At 40.3% G+C, this 20830-nt stretch overlaps 1 protein-coding gene across 3 annotated transcripts in view; it reads right to left on the reverse strand.

Annotated features, from left to right (window-relative positions):
* Positions 1–20830, reverse strand: part of DIS3L2 (DIS3 like 3'-5' exoribonuclease 2) — a 339465-nt gene that overhangs the window by 255876 nt on the left and 62759 nt on the right. For all 3 annotated transcript variants that reach the window (XR_005837101.1, XM_008690555.2, XM_040639041.1), the window contains exon 5: positions 14490–14591. Coding sequence is in view for 2 of the 3 variants with exons in the window: in XM_008690555.2 (XP_008688777.2) it covers positions 14490–14591 (102 nt within the window). In the remaining variant the exon portion in view is untranslated. The remainder of the gene's footprint in view (positions 1–14489; positions 14592–20830) is intronic.

The following is a 20830-nucleotide window of genomic DNA, read 5'->3' on the forward strand; positions in this document are numbered from 1 at the left end:
CAGGCTGCAAGGCTCAAGCTCCTCACTGTCAAAAGCCACCTAGATCTGATCCCAAAGGATCTGAGACTATGGTTTTTACTGACTGGAGATACTCCATCAATAGGGCCCTATAAACAATGAGACCTCACTCCGCCCATGGTTCCAGAAAAACAAATGACCATGCACCAAGGATTCCAACAGTTTCCAGGTTCATTCTAGCTTCATCCAACAAGATCTGGGTCTTCAATTCCACAACTGGTCTCTGCCAGCACGAAATGAGCAGGAGCCTCTGACGAGGTTAACAAGGACTTATCTCCAGCCATTCCCCTTCTCCTCACAGCCTCCACTTCCACTCTAATAAACAACTTTCAGATTCAGAGCAGGCCAGGCTTTCCTATCCATCAAGCCGTCTAGCTCAAACTCACTTTACATTCAGACTTCACTTCCTCCAAAAATGTATTTCCAAAAAGCATTCTGTGACCCTTGGCAGGTTGGCAGGATGTCCCTACTGTGCACTTGCACAGCACTCCGGGACTTGACCACTGCACTCACCACTCTGCATTGCTCCGCTCAGCTGACAGTCTCAGCCTGGGTTCCTGCAGAAAATCAAGCCCTTACACACTAAGGCACCCATTATACATAATGAATAAACTTTGCTACTTTGCATCTAGAATGGCACTATTTAAGTACCGCCTTTGGAAGAACTGACAAAATAGTCACTCAAGTCATTTTCTACATTCTGTGGTTTAGAACCAGATCCTGCCTATCTTATTTCATACCATGTTCCTAAGGTTCGTAGCAAGCACTCAACAACACCTTGTTGGAGGAGTTGCACGAGTGAAGGAGCCCGCCCTTGCTGACTGACCATATTCTAAACCTTTTCCCTCAATCATTCATTCTGTGTTCCAACCTGTCAGAAACCTCCTTGGTTCCTGACCATCAACTCACTTCCCGTTTAGAGCCCTACCCTCATTCCTTTGAACTAATCTTTGTCACTTGCCTCGAGCACTGACCTTTATCTGACCTAATAATGCCCTCCTCTACTACATCCTGTACCCTGGATAATTTTTCCAGTGACACAAATGGGCCTGCTTTGACACTAAAAAGGACTGAGTGGAGAACCACTTATCTTCTCTTTGATCACTGCAAGTGCCAACTCCATGCTACCCACTGCCCAAGTAAATGGCAAAAAGGGCCTGAACCATAAAGGTAGAGCCCGGGGATACTGGATGAGAAAAATGAATGAAGCAGCAGTAAGGACAGAGAGCCATGTCACCAAGTTAAGGTGGACAGTGTGCTCTCCACTCAATTTCCAAGAATATTACTTGGAATACCTTACTTGCAGATTACCTTAATCCGCAAGATCGATTTCCAGCTTGATCAAAAAGGAACTGTAACTATGGCAAACACATATAGACCTCTTAATAGCAAACAGCATTCACACATATTATTAAAGAGGATAACTCTAAAAAAAAAAAAAAAAACACAGAATCCAGTCAAATAACTTCCCAGAACCCACAGAGATAAAGACTCTTTACAATTTTCTCATTCAAGGGGCGCCTGGGTGGTGCAGTCTTTAAGCGTCTGCCTTCGGCTCAGGGTGTGATCCCAGAGTTCTGGGATCAAGCCCCACATCAGGCTCCTCCGCTGGGAGCCTGCTTCTTCCTCTCCCACTCCCCCTGCTTGTGTTCCCTCTCTCGCTGGCTGTCTCCCTCTGTCAAATAAATAAATAAAATCTTAAAAAAAAAAAAAAGAATTTTCTCATTCAAAAACAAAAGACTCAAGAACTAAAAGCTTGAATTACTGAGATGGAGTCAAAATAGGAAGACAGCCGTTAGGATGAGAGCGGAGGGCCTGCATTGAGGCGCCCATGGTGTCTGCCAGGGCAAGGGGGAGTGAGGGCCTTCATGGCGTCTAACCACGCCTCTAGAACAGGGGTCCACAAACTACTGCCCACGGGCCATTTTTGTAAATGGAGTTTCACTGGTACATAGATGTTTTTATGCTCTGGAGGCAGAGCTGAGAAGTTGCAACAGAAACAAATGGTCAGCAAAGCCTAAAACATTTACTATCTGGCTTTTATAGAAGTTTGCCGACTCTGGCTCTAGGACATGCTACCAAAAAAAAAAATCACCATCAGGACATCTCCCTTCTCCCTGCCTAGTGTCCCCAGTGCACTGTGTTCCTAAAACCTGATCTGGTTTTCAACGGAGCAGGTCCCTGTTTGCACCCTCAGTTCTGTGCGCTGCTTTCTCACTTCACCCTCTTACCAACCAGACCCACCTTCTTCCAGCATTCAGTCTAGTTCATTCTCAGTAACCTGTTCTCAGATGCTAACTTTTGATCTGTATTGTGATTTTACTAATTAAATTTTAAGTAATCTGATGTATTTCAGAGGTCTCTCACAAAGATAGACTGTGTAAGCAAGAAACTCCACCAGGGGCTCCACCTCTGGGAAACCCAACCTGAGATACTATATTTAAGTCAAGTTTCTCTCACATCAAAACAACTGTAACTGTCATCTCTGGGTCTTTTATTTTTTCTAAGTAGGCTCCACACCCAATACAGGGCTTGAACTCATGACCCCTGAGATCAAGACCTGAGATCAACAGCCAGATGCTGAACCAACTGAGCCACCCAGGCACCCCTGGGTCTTTTATTCTTGAATCACTACCCATTCTTAACCTCCTTCAAGCTCCCCAATGCCTGTATGATAACGGCTGAACTTCTTTACTAGCATGAAGACATTTCAGGACGTGAGCCCCCCACCCACCTATCCACCATCTACCAGACTGGCCTGATCTCCCGCAACATTAAATCCTACCTTACATTTTAAGCTCCAAAACACTAAAATATCTGTAGTTTTCCAAATCTGCCATGTCCCTCTCCCTAGCTGCCTAAATTTACAATAGAGTTATGTATATGCCCTAAATCATTACTAGTTTCTATAAAACATGGGATAAGATATACCTATTGAAATTTTTAAAATAAAAACTGAAAAATTTAACAATAGCAGTAGCAAGCAATATCACAATACTACTAGTAATGACAATTTATAAATACTACCAAGTGCCAGTACATTTCTGTAAAACCTAACTTCCTCGCCTTTCACATACAAAAACTGTACCATTAACTTAATTCAAAGATCAACAAATTTACTTTGTATCACATATTGTACTTTCAAGCAAGAATTATATAACTAAAGGTGATCTTAAGGGCCATCTAGATCTTCTAGGTATTTCTGAATTCTTTTTTCATTAGTGGGAATGAATTTGTAGTAAATGATACAAAAGCTGTAGCCTGATGTCCCTAATGACCAGTGGCATATACTCATCAGAAGGCTAGTCAAGAATGCCATGCATGATCAATCTAATTAATGCAGTGGGAGAGTCATTAGGGCAGTTCACCAGATGTATCCTGCTATCCCTACTTACAGACACTTGGTAGGATGATACTTCTTGGCTCTCTTGTGGTTGAGGAGGGCCAGGTGAATCATTCTGGCCAATGAGCTGTAAGTAGAACTGATGGAGTCATTTCTGGGCAAAGACATTTTAGATGTCCAGGGCTCTGTTTCCTCTGCCACAGAAAAGAGGAACACTCCTCATGGCAGTTATTCCATTCAGCCTGGGCTCTGGGGTGAAGATAATACAAAGTGAGCCTAGGTGATCTTGATGCACAAAGAGCATAAGTAAAAATATACAGTGTTGTTCCATAGTATAACCTTAGCTACTAAACAACTTTCTGGCAATTTAGATACTTCAAAGGAATGCATAGTGACACACCAACATTTTACATCAACATTTTACGTCTGCTGTAAATAAATGTTATCAGTGGTAAACTCAAGAGCTGGGAATAGTAAATTTGAGTCATTCCATGCTCTTAGCTAAACTAAGGGAAGAATAATAGTAATATCTGACATTTCTTAAATGCTTACAATGTGCCAGCATTGCTGTAAGTACTTTATCTACCTTAATTCATTCCATACGATGAATGTGAATTTCTCGAAAACATCTTCATGGAGTTCGGAGGACCGAATTAGTTTTCTAGCAAATAATCCTGAAATATTAATTGGGAGTTTCCCAGCACAAATAAGCTACTCTATCCTTAAATGATACATTCCTTATTTCAGACATTTCAATTTGAATTATGGAGATCTGAAGGCATGTTTAGAGCAGGCAAGAACCTGAAATATTTGATCCCAGAGCTGGCAATAATGAAGAAGAAAAGATGATTGTTAAAAATAGGCTTGTGTATATAACAATTTGGGGAAAATCTGATCATGGTAGTAGATATACCTTACCTACCATATTGCTGTGGGTGGAGGCTCCAAAGACCTTGCCTTCCATCATTAAGTACCTTCCAAGTCTTTTTCAGGCCTGCCATACAGCCAAGAAACCAAACAGTTCTAAGAAATCCTAATTCCACTGGAATTGAGAACAATCCAAAATGATAGTGGTTATATAAGAGATTGGATTAAATATAATCTAGTATGATGGGTGCATATTTAAAGAAGAACTTGGAAGACAAACTTTAAAACAATCACTTGAAGGAAAAGCTAGTTGTCAAAGGAAACAATTTACTGTATGAGACCAATTTCATGTGACCATAAGAAAGTTTGGAACAGCCATTGAAAATTGGGGATTAAATGTGCACTTTGATTTTTTTTTGTTTGTTTAATTTAGAACAAGAGTAGTAACTCCTATCAACACTTCCTTTATTCTTTCAAACTCGTTATTTCTTTCTGTGCCAATCTCTTCTAAAATACCCATCCATACTTCAATTATTCTTCTGCTTAAGTATAAGTCTGCATAAAAATAAGTTTTCTTAGTGACTATAACAGACATGTTAGGAAATACAGAATAATTATCCCCACTTCTCCACCCTCCTTAATTCATGTATAGACTTTGCTCTGTCGTAAATTAAGTGAAATAATCCTGTCCCAAGAGGAAATTAGACTATGCTAACAAAGTGCTTAATTGATTTATTCCGACTGTATCCTCTCAGTCTGATGGAAGTGCTCAAAAGATACCTGGGTGATGAATGAATAGCATTATAGGTTTCTAGCAGGTATCAATATATCACATCAACTCCAGCCTCTCTTACTATAGTTTTAAGTATGTAGACAAAAAAAATATATAGAAGCTAATGTTCAACGAGCAGGAATTTCACTTCAAATCCACCCCTGGCTCTTCAGCTAGTCAGATCTGTTTTCACACTGTGGAACAGTCTAAATGAGTCTCATTTTAATACGTTCTTGTCCTCCTCCCTTACTCTGATTTTCTCTGGGTCACTCACTATGGCTGTATCAACTTAGCTGCTCACCCTAGTTCCCAAGCAAGGTAGGCAACATTTAAACAGCTTTGGCTCCTCCTATGGGAGGCCTTAGCTTTTAACCCACCTCTTAGATCCAAGATACCAGAACTTAGTTCTGGGCTCCCAAATCTCCTTTGGTACAACCAAAAATGGCCCAGAATTCTGGCTCTCGGGGTTGGTCTTCTGCTTGGTTCTTGCTCCCAGTACTGCTCTAGCCAATTCTCCTAGCCTGGCAATCAAATGTCATCCTCAACTCCCAGCCCAGTGGCTGCCTCTACCAGTCTGTTTGTAGTAAGAGAGCCCCATACCTCTGAAATCAGACCCTTGTCCCAAAGCCCCAGAAGGACCCACCTCTTATATGACAACTGCCTACTTGCCTTCTGAATACCTGTGCCACATACGCCATGAATTTGTGATCTACTGCTGGGTCAGGATGATAGCTGGGTCTGTAACCCCTCTTGATTTAACTTTATATTTGGGTCAGCTCTCTCAGTATCTGATGCACTACCTAGAACAGATGTCTGGTAAGGTTACAACACATTCCCAACACCTGCCTTCATAATGCCCCAAGAAGCTATCATACTTGTCTAGTCTTAAGACAAAACCACTAGAATTCTAATTAATTTTTCCTAACTTGTCTATTTTCTAAAAATTAATACTAGGCTTCTGGTCATTTCAAATGATACAATCATTCTTTTGACCCATGATGGCAACTTAAGATACTACTTAATGCTAAGGCATAATTATGATTTCCTGGATTTATGCTGATTTTTATGATTCTTGACAATATCTATCTATAGATCTAATAACTCTCTTCTTTAGCATTCTGAAATAACAAAAAGCAATGAGATCATGAAATAAGAAGATGTGAATCTGAATCCAACTCTATCATTCCCTGGTTATATACTCCCTAAATAAGTAAAATGTATAAGCTAAGACTTGGGTCTCTCACTTACAAAATTGGGATGGAGACAACAGCAGACTAAAGAATGGTGTGAAGCACTAAATACAGTTCCTGGTATACAGAAAGCGCTAAAAAGTTAGCAATCATCCAGCATCCACAGGGTTTATATATGCATATTTGTGATGTACTATACTGGAGTATTAAAAGAAGGAAAATCATAGGATAAACTTAGTATAGTTAACAACAACAAAAAAAAAAGATGAAGGACAAGGTTGTTTAATGATTATGGATGAACTTGATGGGACAAGGAAAGGAAAGAGGAAAGAAGGAAGGAAGGAAAGGAAAGAGAATGCAAGAGGCAGGACGAAGATCAGATAAATCGCAAGAGGAGGAGCATTTACAGAGGAAAGCAGTATCTGTGGGCTTCTGCCAAAGGGGCCAAGGCTGTTGGTCTCCCTGGAGGACAGGAGCTTGAGAACTGCTCTTCTTCCCCAGTGTCCGGGGTCGCTGGGAGAGGGGCCGCTGCCCTCAGCCAATGGCACGGCGGGGAGAGCCTTATTCCACATATTCGTCCCTGAAAGTGGAAATGCTCACAATCCTCTCTTACCAAACTGTTCTCAACCCAAGGCATACTTATCTTAAAACAAAACCAAACCTCTCTTCTCCATTCCCATCCTTCAAACCTCACTGCAAATGTAACCTCCTCTAGGAAACATTCCCCAGTTCTCTCACAGTGTGATGCTCCCATAACAACATGGATTGCTCTTGCTATTTTGCAAGCTGTACTCCAATTGTTCCCATCCCCATCCCAGCCAGCCAACAAGCTCCTTAACAGCAAAGCCTGTGACCTTTCCAGATAGTACCTCCAGCTTCAAGTACAGGACAGGGTGGGAGGAGGATGAGAAGCCACCAGGTACCCTGCACAGTTCTAGGCAGAATCATCAGGATCCGGGAAACAGCTCCTTACCATAAGAAGGACATGTCTCCCCCACTTTGAAAACCTGAGGAAAACCACAGACCCTCAGCCTAGAAAAACACGTGCACCCACACACAGAGAGAGAAAGAGAGACAAGGGGAAAAAAAAAATCCCACAAGATCCATAAACTAAAAGTCATGAGATCTGGATTCCACTCCCTGGTCCTGCCAAAAGCTCCAAGCTCTCAAACAAATCACCTAATGTCCCAACTGGCAAAGTGAAGAAACTATCTTTTGCCTCTCAACTATCCTTCATTAGACATCTGTAATAAAAATTATATACATATACTACAAACGTGGAAGAATTCTAAAATTAAAATTGTTATGTAAGAGCAAATTATTGTTTATGACTGCCTCACAGCTTGGTTCTTTAACAGCTATCTATTTTGCCAAAAAAACATGCTGTGAAAGAAATTGACTATTTACTACTCCAGCTAAAAGAATTGTTGTTTTTTCTAAAACCCCAAAGGCCCTGTAGTTTACATACCCAAGAGGGGTGAGCACAACAAGCATAAAGAAGCAAAGATGAATAATCCAATTAATTCACATTTGCTCACACCATTGACTACAGATTCCTCTGATAACAATATGCTTTTGTACTAACAAACCTGTAATACAATTGGCCAGTATGCTTTGAGATGTTTATATTCTACATGTCAGGGATGCTTGAGGACAGTCTGAATATTCTCTTCTCTCTAGTTTGACCCTGTCACCAACAACTGTCACAGGTGGGCTACAGCCAACAAGGCTCCCCGCTTCAGAATGGGAAGCTGTGAAATACTCTTAACTAATGAGGCCTGGGAGACATACCTAGTGGGGTTACTAACATAAAAAGCAATTGTCAGGCAGCCACTGTGAAGACCCTTAGGAGCTCCACAGAAAAAGAACAAGCAAGGAACCCTGGGCCTCTACATTCTAAATCTTCTGAAAGCTAAAGAGGGTTTCATTCCCCCTCATCAACTACCAGCAGCTCAAAGGGTCTTCCTGGCCAGTCTAAGCCTCTCTCTGTACTCACACCAATCCCTGCTCAAGAGGATGTTATCAATAAAGAGAGGGCTCAGGATCCAGTAGATCAAGAAATGCCTTCCTAGATTTGAGCAGATCACACAGATTATGAATGCCTGAGTTTGACACCCATTTCACTGGACCTCTGCCCCTCTACACCCTCAGAATGCATCAGCCTTTTCTCTAAACCAGGCACAGCTGAAATTTTTGCTTTGTTTTGTTTTACAAAAGTTATCTTTTTAACGTTTGCAATATGTGACATCCCCTATTTCATTCCTGATATTGGTGACTTGTGCCTTTTAAAATTTGTGTCAGTTGTACTAGAGGTTTATCGATTTATTGATTTGACCATAGAACCAACATTTTCTTTTCTGTTTTCAATTTCATTGATTACTGCTTTAGACACAGATGAAATTTAACCGCCATGATTCATACCCCCTGATGCAAGGACACGGTCTTTATGCGGTCTCCTCAGCTGACCTCTAAATCCTCATTCACTCAAGAACTCAATCAATCCTCAGCCTTTTTTCCTGCAGCTACACTCTCTAGGTGATCTCATCCACTAGCAGGACTTTAACACGACAAATATGCTGATGACTCCCAAATTCACATCTCTAGCTTCAATCTTTCCTTGGAGCTGCAGGTTCATTTGTCCAAACATCTTGTTTTGTTTGTTTCTTCATTTTCAGTCATTTTTATGGCTTTATTGACATACAATAAAGCGCATACATTTAAAGTGCACAAACTGGGGGCGCCTGGGTGGCACAGCGGTTGAGCGTCTGCCTTCGGCTCAGGGTGTGATCCCGGCGTTATGGGATCGAGCCCCACATCGGGCTCCTCCGCTGTGAGCCTGCTTCTTCCTCTCCCACTCCCCCTGCTTGTGTTCCCTCTCTCGCTGGCTGTCTCTATCTCTGTCGAATAAACAAATAAAATCTTTAAAAAAAATAAAATAAAGTGCACAAACTGGTCTTGACTTATGCACACGATTCTGAAACTATCCCTTCAAGATAACGAACAGGCCCATCACCCTCAAAGCTGCCTTGGGGCCCCTTGGTAATCCATCTTTCCTACTCCTGCCTCAGGCGGACCAATGATCTGCCATTTGTCCATACAAATTAGTTTGCATTTGCTAGAGTTTTATATAAATGGACTTATACAGAGTGTATTCTATTTTGCTTAGCTTCTTCCATCCATCATAATTTATTTTGAGATTCATCCATGTTGTTGCATGTATCAACTTTTTCAACTGCTGAGTTGTATCTGTTGAATGGGTATAGCAAAATTGGTTTTCATGCTGATGGACATTTGAGCTATTTCCAGTTTGGGGCTATTCAAAAAAAAGGGGCTATGAATACATACACAAGTCTTTATGCAGACCAACGCCTTCATTTCCCTAAGGTAAATATCCAGGAATGGAACGGCTGGATCACGGCAGGGAAACACTTAACTTTTTAAGAAACTGCCAAACTGTGTTCCAAAGCAACTCTACCATTTATAGTCCCACCAGCAGCGGATGAGGGTTCCAGTTGCTCCATATCCTTCTCAACAATGGTTTTGGTCAATCTTTTTAATGTTTGTCATTCTAGCAGTTTTATAGTTCTATCTTGTATTTTCTTAATGACTGACTATGTCAAGCATCTTTTCCTATGCTTATCTGCTATCCATATATCTTATTTAGTGAAGTATCTCTTCAAATCTTTAATATGGTTTTTAAATAGTCGTCTGTTACTGACTTACAAGAGTTCTTTACAAAGTCTAGATAAAAATCTTTGGTCAGATAAATGTTTTGCAAATATTTTCTCCTAGTCTGTGGCTTGCCTTTTTTAACAGTGTTTACTGAAGAGCAAAAGTTTACACTTTTGATCAAGTCAAATTTATTTTTTCTTTTATGTTTCATATTTAAGAAATATTTGTCAAATCTAAGATCACTAAAATTTTCCCCCCTTTTTCTTATAGAAAGTTCATACTTTTTACAAAAACATTTGTATCTATGATCCATTTCAAGTTAAGTTCTGCATATGGTACAAGGTAAGGATCAAAGTTCATTATTTTTCATATGGCTATACAAATGTAATAGCACATTTGTTGAAAAGAGATCCTTTCCCCAGTCAATTACCTTGGCTCCTTTGTAGAAAATCAATTAATCATATATGTATGGGTCTATTTCAGGACTCTCTACTCTGGTTCCATTGATCTATAGGTCTATCTTGACATTACCACACAATCTTATTAACCGGAGCTTTATAGTAAATCTTGAAATCAGGCAATATGCAGCCTCCAATTTTGTTTTTCTTTGTTTTGGCTATACTAGGCCCTTTGCACAACTATACAAATCTTAAAATAAGTTTGTTAACATAAGCCTGCTATGATTTTCTTTGGGATCAATCAGAACAGAACCGGCATCTTAACAATACTGAGTCTTTTCATTGATGAGCATGGTATTTTTCACTGTTTACTGAAGTCTTACGTAATTTTTCCCAGTGATATTTATAGTTTTACTGTACATGTCTTACACATTTTTGGTCAAATTTTTCCCTAAGTATATCATAATTTTGATCCTATTAAAAAGATACTTTAATAAATTTTTTAAATTTCCAATTTCTCATTTCTAATATGTGGAAGTGCAATTGATTTTTTTATATCAAACTTGTCCTTCAACCTTGCTAATCTCACTTATTTCTAGCAGCTTTTTGTAGATTCCTTAGGATTTTATACATAGAAAATCACATGGTCTGAGTATAAAGAGAGTTTTACTTCTTCCTTTCCAACCTGAACGCTTTTTTTTCTATTGCTTTATTGTACTGGTTAGAATATCAAATAAAGTGTTGAATAAAAGGATGAGAAGGGACATTCTTACTTCATTCCCAATATTGGAGAAAAACAAAAAAAAAGTCTTTCACCTTACTAAGAATGTTAGCTATAAATATCTCCTAGATGTTCTCTGCCAGACTGAGGAAGTAATCTTTTATTTCTAGTTTGCTGTGAGTTTTTATTACGAATGGTTGTGGACTTTTGTCAGCTGTATTTTCTACGTCTATTAAAATGATGGCATTGACTGAAATATGGTGTTTAGTTTGTTAATACGGTAAATTACATCAAATTGCTTTTCAAATATTAAACCAACTTTGCATTCCTGAGATAAACCCCATTTGCTCATATTGTATTATCCTTTTAATAGAATATGTTGCTGGATTCTATTTGCTAATATTTTGTTGAGGACTTTTTCAGCTATGTTTGTGAGGCGTACTGGTCTGTAACTTTCTCCTCTTATAATCTCTTTTCCTAGTTTTGATATTAAGGCAGTGCTGCCTTCATAGGATGAGCTGAAAAAGATTTCCACCTCTTGCATTTTCTGAAAGCATTTGTGTAGACTCTGGATTATTTCTTCTTTAAATGTTTAGTAGAGTTTATGAGTAATGAACCATCTAGGCCTCCATATATTCTCAACATTTCTATTAGCACGTCTGAAAAGAAATTAAAACTTAACATGGCCAAGCAGAACTCATAATTTTTGCACCCGAACATGCTCTTCCCTACTATTCCTCATTTTAATTAATGACATCCTACTCACCCATTTTGCTTAAACCAAAATCTTAATCCTTGATTCCACCATCTTTCTCACCCTACTCCTCAAATCCATCTTCAAGTCCCATCAGCTCTGCTTTTAAAATGTATCCCTACTTCTCTCCATCTCTACATCACCTAGCTGGCCATGCCAACACATATTCCCCCGCTACATTCCATTCTCCGAACAGCAGCTAGAGCGATTTTTGGCTAAATAAGACCACGTCACTCCCTGGCTTAAAACTCCCATCTGGCCCTTAATCTCTTCTGCCTTTAGATATTAACTGTAAAATAGAAAAACAAGCGGTGTCAACGTAGCCTGAATATACTGACTGTGGGAACACTATAAGAATTTCAGTAAATTCTTATCTGCTTAACTAGCTCCAGTCACCTAGGAATTATAAAATCACAAACATAGGCCTCTTGGGTAAAAACACAACTTTGCTGTGTTGAGTCTCAAAGGAGGTACAGGTTTTTGTCTAGAAGCAAAGGCACCAAGGCAGAAAATAAGAACGCCCAAGTCCTAAGTTGTCCTTCTACAATTTGACAACAACAAACACCTTCAACTCCAACCTACTCTCATCTTAGGCTTCCTGTCCAAAGCAAGAGTGCATCTGACAATAGCAGGAAAGGCTGTGCCTGCTGGTCTTAAATATAAATGGGGTGAAGAACAAGGAAAATAATGCAGCTGATTTATGTATTCATGTTTGGTTTTTTTAGCCATCCCCTGCCACAGCCAAGGTAGGAAGGATGCCAGGCAACTTGGCCTTGCTCTTTTTTTTTTTTTTCCCCAAAGATTTTATCTATCCATTTGACAGACAGTATACACAAGCAGAGGGAGGGGGTGAGGGAGAAGCAGATTTCCTGCTGAGCATGTGACGCAGGGCTCAATCCCAGGACCCTGAGATCATGACCGGAGCTGGAGTTAGACACTTAACTAAGCCACCCAAGCGCCCTGGCCTTGCTCTTTCTGGATCAACCTCTTCCACCTCTGCAGAGCTCAACAGGTGCTCTACTATACGTTCTCCATTCCTATAATTCTTCAACTAGTCAACATCTACTCTGGTTGGGTCTAGACTCACCCAGTTTGCTCATTACTCATCGATTTCTTTCTATTCTACCCATTCTCACTCCTTAAGTTAAAGGAAACCACCATCTTTCTTGTTCCTTCTAAGGATCATCTTCACTCTAATTCTGCCTCTTTACTCCCTCAAATGACCTCCAGGAATACTTTCTTCAGTTTGACCAGGCCCTCATGCACTCCTCTTATCTTCTTAGCTCCCATCAATACTGTGCTAGATGATGCTTTTCAGAAAAGAGGAAGTGGCCTAAATCAATCTATGTTCCTAGGACCTGGAACCAACCCTTACCTGTGCTTTTGGGGAATCAAGGGAGGATATAACCACAGCTGGCAGCAACTGGGGATGGGCTGGGGGATCGGGACTAGGATAACTGACTCTTATAAAACACTCTGCACTTAATTTTACAGCAGTAATCATAATTACCCTTAAATCTGTGTGTGATTAGTTATCTGTCTCTTCCTACATGCACTCCCCATCAGACTAAAAGCTCCATGAGGGCAAGAGCTATGTCTCTCTTGATCATTATTAACATTCTTACACCCTACAAATGCCTGGCATATAGGTCTAACTCAGTTATTCTAGCCCTATCAGATAAAAACAAATTTATGTCTCAACAAAGCTCTGAGATAAGGTAGTATTTCTCCCATTTCTGTAAAAGCTAATAATAAAAACTGACATTGCTTGAGCTGCTACCATGGGTCAGGCACCACTCTAAAAATCATTTAATCTTCATGACAAACCTATGAAGTAGGTACTATGATTATTCCCATCTTACAGATGAGGCATTTGAGATACAGAGAGGTTATATAATTCGCCCAAGGTTACACAGATGAGTGGCAGAAATGGGATTCACACCCAATGAGCCTAGCCTAAAAGCCCACTCTATTAATCCCTGCAGTACCTCTCACTGAAGATAACACCATATTCCTCAATACCAGTAAATTGAGCCAAATAAAATAAAAGATATGCAGAAATGCTATAAAGAAAAACCCAGACTTGGACACACAATTGCCAGTTCTACATGACAATTCAAAGAAACTGCTACCATGAATCATTCCAGTGCCTGACCTTTATTTAAAACAATCGTCAAAAGCCACATTTTTCTTTTCAATTGACAGACATATATGGAGACTGAAACCCAGGATATTCTCAGGTTAAGAACATTTTCTTCTGCCACCAGATATTTGTTTTATAAAAAGACAGAGTCTATTTTTGTCTACCAGGGGAAGCTCCAAACTGGAACCTGTAGAACAAGGTATATGTTGCCTGGGTTTTCCCTTAGAGGCAGCAAGAATGTGTGAAGACTGCCACCATGCCCATAGCTTTGTCTTTTCAGTTCTCCCATCATTAAATGTGGGAAAATAATATATATCGGAAGTCTGAATGTGTCCTGCAAGCTTTTCTTCTATCCTAAAAATCAAAGAAACCAATGCAAGGCATATGACAGGGAAGACAGATCATAGGGAGGGAGCAAGGAAAACAGCTTAAATCATTAGGTGTCTGCCCACCAGATGCTTCTAAGTTCCACACACTACATGGCCTGCTTCTGCGGCAGCCACAGGACCTTAGGAGTCCGTGACTGCTCCAGTTTATGATGTCTCACGGATGCACCATGGAATAAAAAGGCCCTGAGTAGTGTATTATTAGAAAAGAAAAATTTAACTCACCTTCCACTGCTCCTCTGGAAGCAGCTTCACGACCACCAGATCCCCATTCAAGGCTCTATTACGAGCAACAACCCCATCGATAAAAATGTCTCGATCACCATCCTAGGTTGGAGAGAGAAAATAGTCAGCTTACCAAGACCTGGAACCAAAAATCACTTCCTTGGTTTAAAAACTGAAGACTTTACAATCTGTCCACTGACTTAACAAGAACACTAAGAAATCAGTCTCTTTGGAACTAACAGAAATGGGGATAAACACATAAAAGACGATTAACAGAATGTTAAAAAAAATTTCAAAAACATAAGAGAAGATCTCCAACAGGCAGACCAAAAACAAACAAAAATACATAAAACAAAAAACTGAGACTACATGCTTTCATAACTGAAATGAGAAAGGAGTAAGTTATCTTTTCTTGTTTTAAATAAAATAAAGCATAATGGGGGCGCCTGGGTGGCTCGGTCATTAAGCATCTGCCTTCGGCTCAGGGCGTGATCCCAGGGTTCTGGGATCCAACCCCACACCGAGCTCCTCCACTGGGAGCCTGCTTCTTCCTCTCCCCCTCCCCCTGCTTGTGCTCCCTCTCTCACTGGCTGGCTCTCTCTCTGTCAAATAAAAAAATAAAATCTTAAAAAAAAATTATAAATAAATAAATAAAGCATGATGATACCTTTTCTATACTGATTTTTTTTTTAAGTATCAAGGAAGGGTAAAACATAGAAGGTTTGCAAGAAAACAGAACAACAGAATACAATCCCCTCAGAAAACCCACTGAGGACAGGAGCAACAACCAGCTCCAGGATTTGAGCTCTCTAAGGAAAAAACCAGCAAAAACATAATCCTCCTGCTGAGAAAATGACAGAGAAAGCAAATGCAGTTGCTCTTATGGAGACCTCAGTAGAAGGCAAAGAAGAAAAGGAAAGGGACATGAGATTCATGAAACATTCTCACACTCCTCCAGCTCTATGACTGAGGAGCAGAGTGAACTCCCCACCGTGAACACAAGCCATGGACACCTTTGTCCTCAATCACATGCTTACAAATAACCACATTAGGGACAGTGTGGTCTCAGCATCCTTGGGGTCACAGGAAGATGGGGGGTGCCTGAATGCACCAGAGTTCCTAGGCATTGGAGCAGGAAAGCCAGCTGCAATCAGCAAGCCCAGGGGTGGGCTCTCAGCTCAGGGTTGCCCTAAACCACGAACCGCACAGTCAGGTGAATCCTCCCGGAGCAGGGGCCCCGCCAGGAGACTCCCCTTCCTCCCCCAGGGAGGAGTGGCGTGTTTGTGAGCTGCAGGAGTCTGCGGGGCTTGGAGACTCTAAACAGGGTAGTGTGCCTGAGATAGAAACACTCAGTCACAGGCTGGGTGAGCGCGGAGTACAGAGACCAGGGAGTGACTGAGTGCTTTTCCTTGCGGGCATGCTGAGGAATGGGGCCCTGAGCTTTCAGCTCCAGGAGACAGAGACTGGGAGGCCGCCATTGTCATTCTCAGCCTCTAAAGCTGCATGAAAAGCCTTCAGGGAACAAAGCTACTTGAAAGTAATCCCGAGCAGATTTCTTAGCCTGGCCCCCTAGCAAGGGCAGTGCAATTCTGCCCCGGGGCAAAGACGACTGAGGATCAACACAACAGGCCCCTCCCCCACATCAACAAGAACATCAGCCAAGACCAAGATTACCAATCACAGAGAACTGCAAAACTCCAACGGTAGGGGAACGTAGTATATAGAATTCATGGGGTTTTTTCTCCCACAATTCTTTGGTCTTTCAATTTTAATTTTTTTCTCTTTCCTTTTTTTTTTTCCTTTTTTTTTTTTAAAGATTTTATTTATTTGTCAGAGAGAGAGAGACAGAAAGCACAAGGGGGGGGTGGGAGGCAGAGGGAGAAGCAGGCCCCCTGCCGAGCAAGGAGCCCCATGCAGGGCTCGACCCCAGGACCCTGGGATCATGATCTGAGCAGAAGGCAGTCGCCCAACCAACTGAGTCACCCAGGTGTCTCTCTCTTTCCTTTTTCAATGAATTTCTTATTTTATCAACTTCTTTTTAAAAATCTTTATTAATTTTCATTTTTACAGTTACAGTCTATCCTTTAATTTTATTTTTGTGTAAGTTTTTCTTTCTTTACAATTTGGGATACAGCTTCTTCTAACAAACAGACCAAAATGCACCCAAAATCTAGTGTATGGCTCTGTTCTCTTCTCCTGTCTGACCATAGTCTCTCTCTCTTTTTTTTTGTTAGTCTTTAATTTTCATCTTTATAGTTACAGTCTATCCTTTCAATGTATTTGATTTTATTTTTGTATATATATAAGTTTTTCTACAATTTGAGATGTAGTTTCTTCTAACAAACCAACCAAAATACACTCAGGATACAGTGTATTGCTCTGTTCTGTTCACCTGTCTGTTTATATTCCGTTTTTATTTTTTGGTCTTTTAATTTTCATTTTTACAATTACATTCTATCCTTTCATTGTATTTAATTTTATTTTTGTACATAGATAAGTTTTTCTTTCTTTAAATTTTGGGATCTAGTTTTCTAAGAAACAGACCAAAATACACACAGGATCCAGTGTATTGCTCTGTTTTGTGCACCTGTCTGATATAAATATATATATATATATTTATTTATTTTTTTTTGGTTTTTGGTCTCTTCTCATTTGTTTAGTGTATCATTCTCTGGGGTTGTTGTTGCCATTTTAGTATTCTGTTCTCTCACTCATCTATTCTTCTTTGGACAGGATGACAAGACGGAAAAACTCAGAAGAGAACAAGAGGCAGTACTGACTGCCAGGGGGCCTAATTAGTATGGATATAAGTAAGATGTCATATGCACCCCAATGTTCATAGCAGCATTGTCCACAATAGCTAAATCGTGGAAGGAGCCGAGATGCCCTTCAACAGATGACTGGATTAAGAAGGATGTGGTCCATATATACAATGGAATATTACTCAGCAATCAGAAAGAACGATTACACAACATTTGCAGCAACATGGACGGGACTGGAGGAGATTATGTTAAGTGAAATAAGTCAAGCAGAGAAAGACAATTATCATATGGTGTCACTCATTTATGAAACATAAGAAATAGGAAGATCGGTAGGAGAAGGAAGGGAAGAATGAAAGGGGGGTAAACAGAAGGGGAAATGAACCATGAGAGACTGTGGACTCTGGGAAACAAACTGAGGGCTTCAGAGGGGAGGGGGGTGGGGGATTGGGATAGGCCGGTGATGGATAGTAAGGAGGGCACATATTGCATGGTGCACTGGGTGTTATACGCAAATAATGATTCATGGAACAGTGCATCACAAACTGGGGATGTACTGTATGGTGACTAATATAACAAAATAAAAATTATTTAAAAAATAAATTAAAAAAAAATAAAAATAAATAAGATATCAGAACTAGAGTTCAGAATAACAATTATAAAGATACTAACTGGGTTTGAAAAAAGTATAGAGGACACTAAGCCCCTTCTGGAGAAATAAAAGAACAAAAATCTAATCAAGTTGAAATAAAAAGGGTTATTAATGAGATGCAATAAAAATGGAGGCTCTAACTGCTAGGATAAATGAGGCAGAAGAGAGAATTAGTGATACAGAAGACCAATAATGGAGAATAAAGAAGCTGAGAAGAAGACAGATAACAACTACTGGATCACAAGGGGAGAATTCTAGAGTTAAGTGATACCATAAAGCAGAACAATATTAGAATAATTGGGATCCCAAAAAAAGAGGAAGGAGAGGAGGGGCAGAAGGTATACTGGAGCAAATGACAGCAGAGAACTTCCCTAATCCAGGGAAGGAAACAGTCATCAAAACCCGGGAGGCAGAGAGAACCCCCCTCAAAATCAATAAAAATAGGTCAACACCCCAGCATATAATAGTGAAACCTACAAATCTCAGAGACAAGGAGAAAATCCTGAAAGCAGTTCGGGACAAGGGGTCTGTAACCTACAAGGGTAGAAACATTAGATTGGCAGCTGACATACCTATAGAGACCTGGCAGGCCAAAAAGGACTGGCATGATATACTCTGGGTGCTAAATGAGAAAATTTGCAGCCAAGAATACTTTATCCAGCTAGGATGTCATTCAAAATAGGAGTGAGAAAAAGCTTCCAGGACAAACAAAACTAAAAGAATCTGTGATCACCAAACCAGCCCTACAAGAAATACTGAAAGGGGTCCTGTAAGCAAGGAGAGAGCCCAAAAGTAACACAGACCAGAAAGGAACAGAGACAATATACGTAACAGTCACCTTACAGGCAATACAATGGCACTAAATTCATATCTTTCAAAAGTTACCCTGAATGTAAACGGGCTAAATGCCCCACTCAAAAGACACAGGGTATCAGATCGGATAAAAAAGCAAGACCCATCAATATGTTGTCTGCAAGAGACTCATTTTCGACCCAAAGACACCTCCAGGCTTAAAGTGAGGGGGTGGAGGGGCGCCTGGGTGGCTCAGTCGTTAAGCATCTGCCTTCAGCTCAGGGCTTGATGCCAAAGTCCTGGGATCGAGGCCCACATCAGGCTCCTCTGCTGGGACCTGTTTCTTCCTCTCCCACTCCCCCTGTGGGAGGGATCTCTCGCTGGCTGTCTCTCTCTCTGTCAAATAAATAAATAAAATCTCTAAATAAATAAATAAATAAAGTGAGGGGGTGGAAAACCATTTATCATGCTAATGGACATCAAAAGAAAGCTGGGGTGGCAATCCTTACATCAGACAAATTAGATTTTAAACCAAAGACTGTAATAAGAGATGAGGAAGGACACTATATCATAATTAAAGGGTCTATCCAACAATTTACAATTGTAAATATTAATGCCCCTAACATGGGAGCAGCCAATTATATAAGCCAATTAATAACAAAATCAAAGAAACACATTGATAATAATATAATAATAGGGGACTTAAACACCCTCCCCCACTGCAATGTACAGATCATCTAAGCAGAAGATCAGCAAGGAAATAAGGGCTTTGAATGACACACTGGACCAGATGGACTTCACAGATATATTCAGAACATTCCATCCCAAAGCAACAGAATACACATTCTTCTCAAGTGCACATGGAAAATGTTCATTTTTCTTAAAGGAAGTAATAGCAAACAGGCTTAGAAAACCACCACTCAAAATTTTCTAGTAGAGACACTTGGTATATATAAGATTTAACACTCAACAGACTAAAAGTGATTACTGTAACACTTCAGTTAAAATTAAAATTAGCATTCCAAATTCACCAAAACTGCCCCACCAACACCAAAAATGGGACTTTAGACACTCAGCATTTTTTACAGTTTCCAATTACAAACCATAAAAGATGTTTTAGAACAGTTTTTCTGTTCAACTTCCAACCTAACCATGGGATGACAGCTGTGGCCTGCACATGTTGCCAAACCTCAGCCACCCTAGTCCCTGAGGCACCACTACCGTGTTAGCCACAAAGACAGAATCACTGCAGTTGACCTCACATTGAGCTCCTCAGAGCAATAAGGAAGAGGCAACCACTAAATAGAACGTGAACAACTGCAGGGTGGCACATGGTCCTCAATAGCTGCCTTCTGCAATTTATGTAGCAATAGGGTCTCTCCAACTTTCCCGAAATGAAGAGAGAGCTGTTTGGAGGTCATCCCAACCCATGATCATGTGGTCAAAACACATCGAATAAAATACCTCTCTCATAAGCATGTACACCACCCCCAGAGCTCAGAGATTTAAGATGATAAGATACTGGTATTGTCACATTCCCATCCCAAGAAACCAAGAAGAACAGGGCTGAGTTGAACCTCAGACAATACACAAATCTCCAGGTATTGCATCACTGCTCAGCTCTTACTGGATTCATTCAGAAGTCCGTATCTATTGCAGAATCTCTTATTTTAAAGACCATAAACTTGGGAACAACTCAATATTAAAAGTTCGATTCCTCCCACTTTACTTTTAAAGGCTAAAGTGTTCAGCTCTTTATTTGAATGTCAAAAACTAGCTCTATCCACCAGGAAGAACAGAGAAAAAGGAAAATGGACAATGAACCACCCTAGAAGAAATATAATAGGATCTGGGGGTAATCTACCTAAATACTTAGGAGGCTTTCAAGCAGGGAGGACAATCCAAGAGCATTCTATCAATGGAATAGCTCCCTTTGGACAAAATAAATTCCACAGTCGTTCAAAGAGTGTCTCCCATGACAAGATGCACAAAAAAGTTATAAAATTTCTTGCACCAACATAATTCAGAATGGAACCTGTGCTTTTTGTAAAAAGCCAAAGTTCTGTATCTGGTCCATTTCTCTTCTTTATCCCATTTCTCTTCTTTACCCCAAACAGGATAAAAAGGCATCTCAATAA

Source organism: Ursus maritimus, unplaced genomic scaffold, assembly GCF_017311325.1.
Source record: "Ursus maritimus isolate PB19 unplaced genomic scaffold, ASM1731132v1 scaffold_1, whole genome shotgun sequence".
NCBI classification, from domain to species: Eukaryota; Metazoa; Chordata; class Mammalia; order Carnivora; family Ursidae; genus Ursus; species Ursus maritimus.